We start from the raw sequence: 13,190 nt of genomic DNA, 5'->3' as shown, positions 1-13,190 counted from the left end.
GGTTCCTGTCTTTTTATTTGTGGATTGTATCTATAAATAATAATGTGATTATTATAGCCAATGTTACAGACATCTCCTATATGCCAGGAATAGCACTAAACATTTTCTTCCTTTATTCCTCACAGTAGTACTATGACAAAGGGAATGTGATCTTCATTTTATAGGCGATTAAACTGAAGCTTAAGAAATTAAGTGCTGTGCCCAAGCTTACCCAGCTATCACCTCTAGGAGGAGACAACAAAAATGGCTTCTGGACTATGTCTCTCACACTAGATAGAAAGGAAATCTAGAGATTTTATATTTCTTACTTTTCACAAGTCCCAATGGCAGAGTGCTAAATTTCACACCTACTGGCAACCGGATACCTTTACACCCTGGCTGCCTCTACAGGAGAGGAGGGGGGGTGGGGGGGCGGGCACCTTGCAAATGTTGCTGCAGAAACCTGAAAGCTGGTGCCATTGAATTAATCATGATTTCCACGTTACTGCTTACCAAAATCATGGCTCAGTTAGCCCCTTCTGCAATGGAATCTCTCAGATTGCATTCTTATCCCCCATGGGCTCATATGAAGTGTGGAATATTTTCATTTTTTATTTTTTAAGCTTTAGCTTCATTTATTCATCAGGTAGAATTCTACTCAATTTACTTTGTTTTGGTTACAATCTTGTTTAAGAAGCAGAAAACTTTTAAGTTCATATATTCGGATTTGAATGAGCAGGTTGTACATAATTAAATGTTTTTCTGGTTACTTGTAGATTCTTTGGATGCGAAGAGACCTTGAAAGGACTCTAGTTTATCCTGCAACTTCAGTCAATATCCCACTTAAGTCATTCCAGGTAAGTGAAAATTCATCCTATTTTGTAAATCTTCAGATGTAATGTGGCAAGCTTTGTAGGTAATATTTTCCAGCATTTAATTATTTTCTTGACAAGAACAGTCTGTCTTCTATCTAACCAGCACACAATGCAATATTTATATTTGTTCTCTTAACCCATTCTCAATTTTTGAGTAAAAATATCTGCTTCCTATAGTATTAAGATGCCCCTATTTTAAGTGTGGCATGCTTTTAGATGCCACCTCCACTCATCTCCCTGTTTCTTGCATGGATATACCTTAGTATTTTCTAGATAAACAGAACAGTGATTTTGGCACGGGGATTAGGACTCTCATCTGAAGGCAAAGTCTGTGATTGATTGACCTAAAATGGAAATGAAGGTCACACAACAGCTACTAAAGCACTCATCCCTCTGATAGTAGATCTAAATGCAGAAAGAAAGTATTGTATCTTTAGAAATCCAAGTCCCCAAATGAGCCCAGTTTGCAGGGTGAGAACCGTGCTGCAAACCTGGAGTGGTAATGTGAACGAGACTGGACTTTGCTAACGCTAGTGTATCCTGGGTCTGCAGGGAATCTGCTTTGGTGAATGAAATGGAGCTGCTTAGAAGGGTGAGTGGATGTTTTGTATCTACTCATGGTGAGTTTGGTTCCCACATCTACTCGTTGTCTTGATTAAGAGTTCTCCAGTCCCAGCACACATAAAAACATCAAGGAATGCTATGATTCTATTGCTGCTGTGGGCTGTGAGTCTGTAGTCATCAGATACGACTCATGTCCACCTGTGGTGCCTCCCGTATCTGCCAGTCACTGCTTTGGGCAGCCCACTCTGGTTTTTTTGTTGTTGTTTGTTTTGTTTTGTTTTTTGTGGTACGCGGGCCCCCACTGTTGTGGCCTCTCCCATTGCGGAGCACAGGCTCCAGACACAGGCTCAGCGGCCATGGCTCACGGGCCCAGCCGCTCTGCGGCATGTGGGATCTTCCCGGACCGGGGCACGAACCCGTGTCCCCTGCATCAGCAGGCGGACTCTCAACCACTGCGCCACCAGGGAAGCCCCCCACTCTGGTTTTGATTCTGATAACGCAAGCTGCAGCAGTCTCCCCAGTGGCTCTCTGACTTACCATGATGTAGGAGGCATTGATGTAGTCTGTGCCTTCCCCACTCAGGGATGAAATGCCAACTCTGGATCTTTCCACTGGGAATACAGAACATTCATCATAAACAAGTAAGCTCTTAGCACTGTATCTCCTCCCCGCCCCTGCAAATGGCAAAACATAGCTGCATTTTGCAAGTAGAGTGTGTTTGACTTTTAAGCTAGTTTTTCTATGTATTTTGCACTTCTAGACGAAGACCTCAAGGTTTAAGAGTCCTTGTTAAGTTATATTATCTGGCATGATTAGAAAAATATGAGTGTATTGTTTTTGTTCCAAGATGTACAACTATTGTCAAATTATCTACAAGGCTTCTATTATTTAAAAAGTGGGGTTTTTTTTCTTCCAAAATTCAACATAGCTTACCAGGGATGATGGAAGACGTTCTGTTCTTTTCTCTGTTGCATTGCTTTAGGGCTGTAGAATAGTCACTCTGCTGTATATTTGATTGACTCAGGAGCTGAGAAAGGGTGTCAAGGAAAAATATAGATTATTTCATTTAAGCCCCTCAAATAAACACACACACACACACACACACACATATACACAGGAGACTCAACAAAGATAAGATACTGAATATAAATATATCTGACTTATTTTCCAAGAATTCCTTGAATTAAACTTGTTCTGGGGGACTCCTTGGTACATCTATGTTCTATATTCTATACCAGGAGGGTTAAAATAAGCAGAGAAGACTTGATGTCTAGCTTGACTTGCAGCATTAGGAACCTTCCTCTATGGTGTGTGCCCTCCATTTTCTCTACCTAAATCTCACACTGCAGCTGGGAGATAAATTGCATGTGAGTGTGTATGTATGTGTGTGTGCACATATATATGCACAGAGTTGGATTTTATTCATTATTTTAGTACTCAATCACACGAATTATCTACTTGTTATTTACCTATTCCCCAGTTAGTGAATGTTTGGGTTATTTCCAATGTTTTGCTATTTCAAACTTTGTAGCAATGAATATCCCTTGTATATTTCTTAATGTGCACACATGTGAGGGTTTCTATAAAGAATTAGGAGTCACTGGTGTTTAATTTTTGACAGGCTAACAGATGAAAAAAGTATATCCCAGTTTGTTTTTTTGGTTTTTTTTGGGTTTTTTTTGCGGTACACGGGCCTCTCACTGTTGTGGCCTCTCCCGTTGCGGAGCACAGGCTCTGGACGCGCAGGCTCAGCGGCCATGGCTCACGGGCCCAGCCGCTCCGTGGCATGTGGGATCTTCCCGGACCAGGGCTCGAACCCGTGTCCCCTGCATTGGCAGGCAGATTCTTAACCACTGCTCCACCAGGGAAGTCCTGATTCTTTACTTTTCAATGCTGAGGTGGGTTTCTGATAAATATTTGTTGAATAAATAGACATGCAATTCATTTCAAGGACATTTTTCTATGGGTAAACTTGAATAAATACCTTTTCTTATAGGACAGTATACACACACACACCCCTCCAAATTTCCCTAGTTAGGATGTTAACAGGAAACAGAGTCAAATGTCTCTGTTTTTAAATTAGATTCTGATCTCATAATTGATATCTCCATTTTGATCCTGAATTATCCAGTATAAGCGATATCAATTCTTTTATTAATTTAATTGTGTATGGGGTAAATCATATTTAAATAAGAAAACGGGTAATAGATGTGTATTTTTAACTTAGAAAAAAGCCATCCTAGCAACATCACATTAATGCTTTATAGTTATTGTCTGTTTCTGGAAGCTGTATTGTGCACTTTGTCTTCCTTAAAGTGTTCCTTTATGACTCAGCTAAGTTTGGCTGAATAAAACATTTCTGTTTTCCTGTCTGCAATTTCTAAGTTCAGCTTCCACCCCTCCTCTGTCTCTTACTCCTCCCAAAGCACAAAAGGTGCTGAACGAGAAGGTAAAAAGTCAGAGGGAACTCATGACTACATCTTCTATGTTGTAAGCCGCGGAAAAGAAAGAAAAAACTTCAATCTTGAGGTTTGTTAACTCTCCTGGGTTTTTCCAGGGCCTTCTGAATTCTTCCTAGACATTCCTTCTTCAGAAACTGGCCCTGTTTCTCTAGCAACCCTGAGAAGTAAGAGGTTAGTATAGAAATAATGGGGAACAAAATAACGCAGCCTTCATTCCTCTGGAAGATGACAGCTCTGCAAATCCCTCTATCTCCGCAGGCAGGTCTGGTAACAACTGCTTTCTGAATTCTTTGCTGACTGGTTTCTGGAAATCAGAGAGCTAAGCTGTGAGAGGTAGAACATTGAACAAACCACGCTCCCCTGTCTAGCCGACGTCCTTGTGACAGGGTGGGTGGGAGAAACTGGGGTTGAAGAAGCTCTTCTTGTGGGATGGCCTATTCTAGTCTGGGGGTTTCAAGTGAGACAGACTCTTCCAAAGAGCAGCACAAGCAGCCTGAGCACAGCACTCGTGGTTAAGTGGTCTGGTTTTCTCAAAGCGAGAAGAGCACTTACACCGTCTGTGTTAGAAGTTCTGCCTGTTCCTCCTGTTCTGTTCTGTGCCCTCCTTTCCTGGACCACGTCTGCATTTCTAGGGTTTCTGAGAACCTTCCCTCTCGCTACTCAAAATTAAGGTTCTTGAAATTTGCCAAGTGGCTTTGTTGCCTGTTGTAAAGAACACAACAAAGCCACTGGGCCAACAGAGCGCTCAGCCTGTCCACTCAAATGAGGAGATGCAGGAACATTCCAACCTGTGGTGACACCCAAGAGAGGGGCTTCCGAGAGAACTCACCTTGAATTGTTTGTCTAGCTTTGTTTTGCCTGTTGGTCCAGGAATGAGGATCCCATTAACATAGGCGTGGATGTGGCTGTCCGGGACCTCAGTTTCTTTACTAAGTATCGCCTCGACCAGTGCGTCATGAATGAAGACATACTGTTCCTGGCAAAGCAATGACAAACAGGGATATCACCTCAGGTTCTCCTTATATGTATTGAGGTACAAAAGTAGTATCTTCCACTGATGGACAAAAAGCGTTTTACAAAATGGAAGGGAGGACCCACGGAGATTGCTCACCAGTCCTGGCAGGAAGTCAGATGGAGGAAAAGGTGGTCATCCAGAAACAATACAACTCTTTCCATCCCTCATCTCTTTATTTCTTGTGCGTTGGCATTTAGGGAAGGAGATCACTGGAAGATTTGGGGAGGCAAAGCAATGCCCTCTCTGCTCATCCTTCAAACCTGAGACCCTCTTCCACATTTTGCACTGACTTCTCTACTTCTGATGGGTCTTCCCTTCTTCCCATTCCAGTTCTCCTTTTAGCCGGTCATATATAATTTAGTACAATTATCTATACAGTTTTTAACAGTTATCTTCCATTTCACGTATGGGACTCTTCCCTCGTCTTATCTGACTAGAATGTCATTTCCTCGATGGAATGATGTTTGGTTGGTTTGGTGTGGAAGCCCACTCAGTCATATGTTTCTTATTGCTTTCAAGCTGCCATACATAGATTTCAATTTAAATCCATTTTTATTTAGAAATAGTGAAAATAAAATACAGGTATGCAGAGCTTGTCCTGTGTCATATAGGGGTAAACGATCTGGGCTTAAAAAAGGGAATAATTTGAGCATAATTCATACTATTTAAATATGAGAATAAATCCATTCATTCATTACATGCAGGAAAAGCTTGAGGATTCAGCACGAGGAGATGAGGGTTGACTGATCCACTTACTCTTTTTCTGAATCTCGCCTGTGACTGGTGTCATTTTAAAGATATTCCCCATTTGGTCATAAAATAGACAAAAGTTAGCTGGTCCATCCATGACTTACGTGCAAGTACCTGGTGTTATAGTTTGAATTATGCATGCCTCCCGCCCCCGCAGAAGATATGCTGAAACCCTAACCTCCCAGGACCTCAGAATGCGACCTTACTTGTAAATAGAGTCGATGCAGATGTAGTTAGTTAAGATGAGGTGGGGACTGGTGTCCTTCTAAGAAGAGGGAAATTTGGACACAGACACGGACACAGAGGGAAGACAGCCGTGTGAAGAAGGAGGCAGTTAGGCTGCCAAGTCCAGGGAAATACGAGGCTATCAGAAGCTTGAAGAGACAGGGAAGGATCCTTCCCTAGAGGATTCGGTATGGCCCTGCCTACCCCTTGATTTTGGACTTCCATCCTCCAGAAGTTGGGGACAACACGTTTCTGTTGTTTTAAGCCACCCGGTGTGTAGCACTTTATCACAGGGAGCCCCATGGGACGAACGCACCTGGTAATACAAACGCTGGTCTATCCAGCAGTTTAGGGACACTTCCAACCCTTAGCTAAAGGACATTATCCTTTTTATCATACCTCGGTTTGCACCAGGTAATTTCTTTGTGAACGAATGTGTTTTAAAAAGCCGAATATGTTGACGGTTCCTTCGTGTTGAATCTGCTGCAGCATACTGTCTAGCACGATGTATGTGCCTGTCCTCCCAACGCCAGCACTGAAAAGCACACAGAGAAAGAGACTTCAATGTCAACATAAAACACATTTGAGGATTGGTCACTCCCGGCTGTCCTGTAAATTAATATCCTTCTCCAAGCAAATGAGCCACTTAGTAAGTAATTCAGCAAGACAGTAAGCAGCTTAGGAGTTACGCATAATGCTTCAAATAGCAAACAAAGTTCTCTTTTTTCTTTCTTGCTTACAGGTCAAACTCCAAAGCAATCTGATTACTCCTGTTGGAGACGTTTTTATTTTCAATTACAGTTATTATTCGTTATACATTATACAGTGGAAATATTATGTATCAGAGTATAGCAAATAGACATTTAATTTGAGAAGAATGAAAGCGTCAGCCTCACCAGACTCTGAAAAGACAAGGTCTCTGGGTCTGTATCGTCAGGTAAACATGTTTGTAAAGGTTTCCACATTAATGGAAAAAAAGAGTTTGCGCAGGCTTTCAGCTGAAAATATCATTTCAGTGAGATGGTGAGGAATAAAGAATAACTTCAGTCATTTCTAAAGGGCCATTATCTAGCAACTTCTTCAAAGCCTCTACTGGAGGGACAGAATTCAGAGACAGGGATTCTTTTCAAATGCTCTGACGAGTAGGAAGTACTAGAGTGAAGAATTAGCACCCGCTCTGCACAAGGCTCTGGGCCTTTTCCATTCGCTAGGAAACAATCCCTGACCTTCACAGCTATTTTTCCTGCATCTTCCTGTTTCCCTCAGCTTATCGTCGGGCTCGCAGATAAAAAACTCAAGATAGGTCTCTCAGACTTTGAGGATAACTCCTGAGATAGGTAATTAGAATGTGTGAGATACTCTGCATATCAAAGGAAAACAGTTGTTTCTGTAAAAACACAGACGCCGCTTTGACAAAAGTACTCCACATAGAAATGAATTTGACTTTTGTGGTCGGAAAGCTTGGCACAGGAGTCAGCACGCAGTAAACAGTAACTGCTATTTTTGTTTTAACTGAAAAATATTAAATTAAAGCCTCTAACGCATTTTTCTCCTTCTCTGAAATATCATTATTTCTATTCGCTCACCCAGTCTTGGAAATTAAAGTACCTGGGCAACGATGAATTGATTACACGTTCAATAGGCTATATTAGACAGAACTCAGGAAAATGAGAATGGGGTTTTGACCCCAAACTGTTTAAAAACAACTTGAAATATTTTGCTAAATTCCCCATACTTTGTGCACTTTGGTTTTTCTAACGTAAACCTGGCATATTAAGTCTACAATAGACTATTAACTCCTAGGAACAGGGGTTGTGTCTTAAGCATTTTTATCCCACGACGTTATGTTGTAACACGTGCTTGTTTAATGACAAAACGTTGTTCTGCCTGCTTCACACAGTTAATAAGCTGAAATCCAATTAACCAATCAAACAGAATATTATACCTCATAGAAATACCTGGTGCTTTGAAATATTCAGCAATCCAATCCTGAGTCTGGCACACTCACTTCCCAGTCACCAACGTTTCATGCCCCTCAGTTTGGGAAATCATTCCCACTTTGGCAAAACCTTTGTTCCACCGATTCCCTTTTTGTTAGCATAAGCAATTCTATGGGCTTGGAAACCTGGCGCTGAGACTCACCTGCAATGGACAACAACAGGGCCTACTGCGTGGCGCTTGGCCTGGGATGCCTTTCTCACAAAGGTCAGTACGGGCAGCGAGTACTCTGGCACTCCCATGTCAGGCCACTGAGTGTAGTGGTACTGGGTGACCATGCGCCCACTGGGTCTTCCTTTCTGGGAACCCTGGAAGACACCAGACAGCTAATCAGCTAATTATAGGAACACGCACGTACGGGGTCCTTAAACATCAACTCAGGATTCATAGCTTGATGTTGGTGGTTCATAATGAAGCTAAAAAAGTACACTGTCATTTGTGATGGTTAACGTTATGTGTCAACTTGGCTAGGCTATGGTGGCCAGTAGTTTGGTCAAACACCTGTCACACCAGATGTTACTGTCAAGGTAGTTTTTAGATGTGATTGACATTTAAATCAGTAAGACTTCCAGTAAGGTGGATTCTGCTCCATAATGTCAGTTGAAGGCCTTAAGGCCAAAGACTGAGGTTTCCTGAAGAAGAAGGTATTCTAAAGACGGCAACGTAGAAATCTTGCCTGAATTTCCAGCCTGGAGTCAATTCTTAAAACACCCTCTCTCTCTCTTTAAATATATGTATATATGCACACATACATGTATATCTACACACAGGTATATGTTTTTCTAAGGAACCCTGACTATAACTTGCTCTTTTTCTTCTCCTCCCCTTTTTCAGTCTCCACTATTTTCAGCTGGATGTGCAGTTATCACATGGGGCAGGGACTTTTGTTCCTGTATCACTGCAACCATTGGCACCATGACCAATATGGTGCTAAAGCCACATCTGGCATTAAGAGACTTGGAAGAAACTTTTGGGATTGAGGCGTAGCTGTGATAAGAACTCTTTTTTTTTTTTTTTGCGGTACGCGGGCCTCTCACTGTTGTGGCCTCTCCCGCTGTGGAGCACAGGCTGCAGACACGCAGGCTCAGCGGCCGTGGCTCACGGGCCCAGCCGCTCCGCGGCATGTGAGATCTTCCCGGATCGGGGCACGAACCCGTGTCCCCTGCATCGGCAGGCGGACTCCCAACCACTGCGCCACCAGGGAAGCCCTGTGATAAGAACTCTTAATGCCTTTAATTATTTGTATTTTTACCCTGTTTCGGTTATACCACCTGTTTTCTTAAAAAAGGATTGAGATGTATTACTCAATTGATGATAGCCATCACTTGTGGACTCACCTTTTTGATCTTTGTGTTCCTTAGAGTAAAAGTCCTCACAGTGTAATATGCAAGCATTTGAACGCTCTTTTGAGTGACCAGAAAGTTCCCATACTCTTCATTCCCATCGGCAGGCCAGTACTGGTCACATTTTCTCTGCAAAAGAGAAAGTCAAGATGCTCTTTTCATATTTCAAATGCTTAGTGTAAGTCATCCCTGAAATCAGTAAAGATTGGATACCATGACTCCCTCATTCTTCTAAACACGTTCTTTCTGTTCTAAGTGATTGCAGGTTTGTTGTCGAGGAGAGCAGAGAGAGAATTACAGGGCTGAAAGAGACTTGAGATGATCAGATTCAAACTCCCCCCTTTCAGATGAGGAAAGTGAGGCCAGATGTACTGAGTTGCTATAAATTAGCCAGGACTAGAATCCAGCTCCCATGAATTAAAATCTACTTCACTCTGCATCGCTTTTCAATGAACCTCATTTGCTTTTTCTTACGGAATGAAGAATGCATTTAAATAGCAGGTAGCTTGAGTTACAGCGAAACTTTTTGACCTTTTAACAGTTTCCCTTAAGCTGTCATACTTACTTGAAAGGAATGCTGATTAGCTTCCCTGACTTTAATGCTGACTCTATCAAAAGCAACTTAAAGCATTTCTAATCACTATCTCGGGGATGGCATAATAGATGACCTTCATACCCTTCCTTTCTCCACAAGGTTTGTTATCATGACAATAACTTCCACATTATGCTCCCATATCATTCTCCAGAAATCTTCAGCTGTAGATTTCAGTGGGCCTTGGGCAGCAATGTAAGCTTTTGGTCTGTTGTAGCCCTGAAGAAACAAATGACAAATGTTTCTTACTGACAAATTTGTATGCCATTTTTATCTGCTCAGTTTCTAAGATCAGGAGATTTTTGCTATAATAGAAAACCATAAAAAAAAAAAACTTTCAAAGCTAGAGAAACTTACTAGTACTAGCAAAGACAGCAACTCTTCTTTAGTTATAATTTTTGTAAAAAAAAGAGTTCTTGGGCTTCCCTGGTGGCGCAGTGGTTGAGAGTCCGCCTGCCGATGCAGGGGACACGGGTTCATGCCCCGGTCTGGGAAGATCCCACATGCCGCGGAGCAGCTGGGCCCGTGAGGCATGGCTGCTGAGGCTGCGCGTCCGGAGCCTGTGCTCCGCAACGGGAGAGGCCACAACAGTGAGAGGCCCACGTACCGCAAAAAAAAAAAAAAAAAAAAAAAAAGAGTTCTTTTTGCACTGACACAACCACTATTCTCTGCACCTCTAGTCTAAGTGCATTTAATCCAAGTCTGTTTACTATGCTTGACATCTGGTGCTTAATTGTGCTGCTTTGAAATATGTTTGAGGCATTAGGGCTCAGCTGTTTATAATAGTCAGGAAACCTTTGGTGTTTTCTCCTTACCCTCTCCTTGGTGGCACTGAGCAACGCTAATCATTAATAGCTATCCTTCACTTATTACTCACTGTTGGCCAAGATAGTTTACAAACATTAACCCTAATCCTTAATTTATATGCAAAATGGAAGCATCATCCCTGATTTGGAGATAGGAAACTGAAGCTCAGAGGAGTTCAGTGGCTTTCCAAGCTTTCACAGTTAGCCGATGGCAGAGCTGGGATTCAGAACCAGTTCTAACTCCAAAGCTCACATTCAATCTGACATGCACACTTCCTACTATGGAAGCCTGACGTGGTTGCCTACAACAAGCCTACTGTGTACTTATATTTGCTACTCACTTCTTTGAATTAACTGTTCCAAACAGCACAAACCTGAAGGCTGCTAGACTGCAAGGTCAGTGTCAGGAAAATAACTGAGTTCCATTGGCATTCAACTGACCACAGGAAAAAAACCAGTAAGTTAGTCAGTGGTCTACAGTCCCTGGAGATCTCCAGTAAGTTGCACAAAGCTGGGTATCCTGAGAAGGGCCCAGGATGATAAAGGCTGGTAACTGGTTTAGAAATCATGTGTTTGCCTTTTAGCCAGTACTACCCTGAGAATTTTTCAGTCAAAATTTATTTAGCAGCTGCTACCTACATAGTAATGGGCTAGGAGCTATGGGACATTCCAAATAAGCACTGATCCTACCCCTCTTATTTAAGGAGCTATAAAACTATCAGAATATATACATCCTACCTTGAATGTAATTTCTCAGCCTGAATTCCCTCTCTCACCCAGGAGATGAACCAAGTACAAGAGCTTGAATGCCATTCAATCTGAAAACTTTTAGCTACGGGATCTCTTACTACTAATTTGTATTTTTTACTATCTTTCATTTAATACTTATTACTATTCTATGTACAATACCATGGTATAATAAATTCATAGTTTAACATAATTTTCATAAAATTTCAGTTGAAACATGCTTACATCCACATAATTGGCATTGATGTAATCAGTCAGTTTGCCATCCTTTTCAGCAAGTTGTGCAAGCTTAACCCTACTATGGTCATCTGTAATAAAAAAAAAGAAAATATTTCACTATAGCATGAACTGCTTTTCAGCATAAAGTTCATTTATATTTACATAATAATTTATCAAATACAATTAAAATCAGTGCAAACATCATTTACTTTAGTCACCTTTCGGAGGATACAGAGATGACAAAAATAAAGAGAAATACAACAAAATCCTCTTTCAAGGTTTCCAGTGTGGAAGGTGAGAATGGACATATACACAGAGAGGAATGTTCCGGTGTCAAGAGAGAGGTGCAGAATCCTAGAGGGACACGAAGACAGAAACTGTATTGGTTGGGGATGAAAATAAACCTTTTCATAGAGGTTGAATCCTGAAGTTGGCATCTTAGATGGGTTTCTAAAGGTGGATACTGGGGCTGTGAACACTGCAGAGCCAGTGAAGGGGAGAGAAGAGTGACGGGGGTGTCAGAAAGCTCAGGAAGGATGGCAGCATGCATGCTCTGAACAGGAGGCTGATGGTGGAAGAAGAAGTAGAGAAGGAAGCAGAAGGGGTCTAGAAAGTTTCCGTGAATGGTTACAGCAAACAGCTCTTTCAATGGAAGATCTCAAAGAGGAGCTATTGCAAAGGGAAGCAGGGCAACGACTGCCCAAGAACGGAGGACACGGATCCTGTACTCTCAGTGAAGAGGGGATGAAAACCGTGGTAACTTATACATGGTGCACGGTCATAATTAAATGTGTTGAAATGAGGCATTTGGGATTAAATTCAGTTCTACAGAGAAACTATATTTGGAGGAACTGCGTAGTAAGAAAGGAAAGTGTCACTAGAAGGACACTTGGGGATTTCACTGGGCAGACTATTTTTTTTTTTCAAGGATGAAGAAATGAATACAGACCAAACTATGACAAGTTAAAGAGACGTTCTGGGATAATAATACTTTGGTGACATTAGCAGTTCACAAAGATGCAGGAAATGTAGGCAGAAATAGATGTGTGGCCATGGAAAGAAGGGTTTGGATGGCAGGCTACTTTTGCATTTTGGTTTTCAGATTTTCAGAAGGGTATTACTGGGTAAGTTTTCCGGGTTGCTTTCTTCATCTCAGAGTAGGACTGTTATTACCTCTATCTTGCCAGGTTATTTCAGGGATGGAATGAAATGACGAATTCACAGTGCCAGGCACATAGTAGGTGTTCAACAAATGTTAATCTCTATCTGCTTCTTAATTAGCCGGCGGGTATTTTCTATTTAGCTTGTGGAGAGAATGGTCTAACAACCACTTCACCCTGTCCAAGAAGCAACTGAGTTTTTATGTGCAGCAGGATAGCTGCTTCTGTTGAGAAAGACAAACAGGAAGCAGAACGTTCTATCAAAATGGAAAGACTGGTGTAAACCTTGTGGGGATAAAAGACAGCATCCATGCAAACTACTTAGAACTGTGATCGTAAAAATTCCCATTCCAGAAACTAGAATGGAACCAGAATTTAAATAACCGAGCTGGTAATACCATGTTCACATGAATCTAGGAAGGCCCACTGAATACATAAGAAAGGATATAAGTTGA

General features: G+C 41.7%; 1 protein-coding gene across 2 annotated transcripts in view; it reads right to left on the bottom strand.

Annotated features, from left to right (window-relative positions):
• Nucleotides 1–13,190, bottom strand: part of PTPRZ1 (protein tyrosine phosphatase receptor type Z1) — a 161,044-nt gene that overhangs the window by 6,334 nt on the left and 141,520 nt on the right. For both annotated transcript variants that reach the window (XM_079931918.1, XM_079931919.1), the window contains 8 exons: nucleotides 11,582–11,664; nucleotides 9,888–10,022; nucleotides 9,206–9,340; nucleotides 8,013–8,176; nucleotides 6,270–6,405; nucleotides 4,710–4,856; nucleotides 2,352–2,445; nucleotides 1,956–2,029 (listed from right to left, as the gene is read on the bottom strand). In XM_079931918.1, the coding sequence (XP_079788044.1) occupies nucleotides 1,956–2,029; nucleotides 2,352–2,445; nucleotides 4,710–4,856; nucleotides 6,270–6,405; nucleotides 8,013–8,176; nucleotides 9,206–9,340; nucleotides 9,888–10,022; nucleotides 11,582–11,664 (968 nt within the window). The remainder of the gene's footprint in view (nucleotides 1–1,955; nucleotides 2,030–2,351; nucleotides 2,446–4,709; nucleotides 4,857–6,269; nucleotides 6,406–8,012; nucleotides 8,177–9,205; nucleotides 9,341–9,887; nucleotides 10,023–11,581; nucleotides 11,665–13,190) is intronic.

The sequence above is a fragment of the Stenella coeruleoalba genome (assembly GCF_951394435.1).
Source record: "Stenella coeruleoalba genome assembly, chromosome: 9".
In the NCBI taxonomy this organism is placed as follows: domain Eukaryota; kingdom Metazoa; phylum Chordata; class Mammalia; order Artiodactyla; family Delphinidae; genus Stenella; species Stenella coeruleoalba.
Note: the sequence above shows the minus strand (reverse complement) of the source record. Positions and strands in the feature narration are given on the sequence as shown.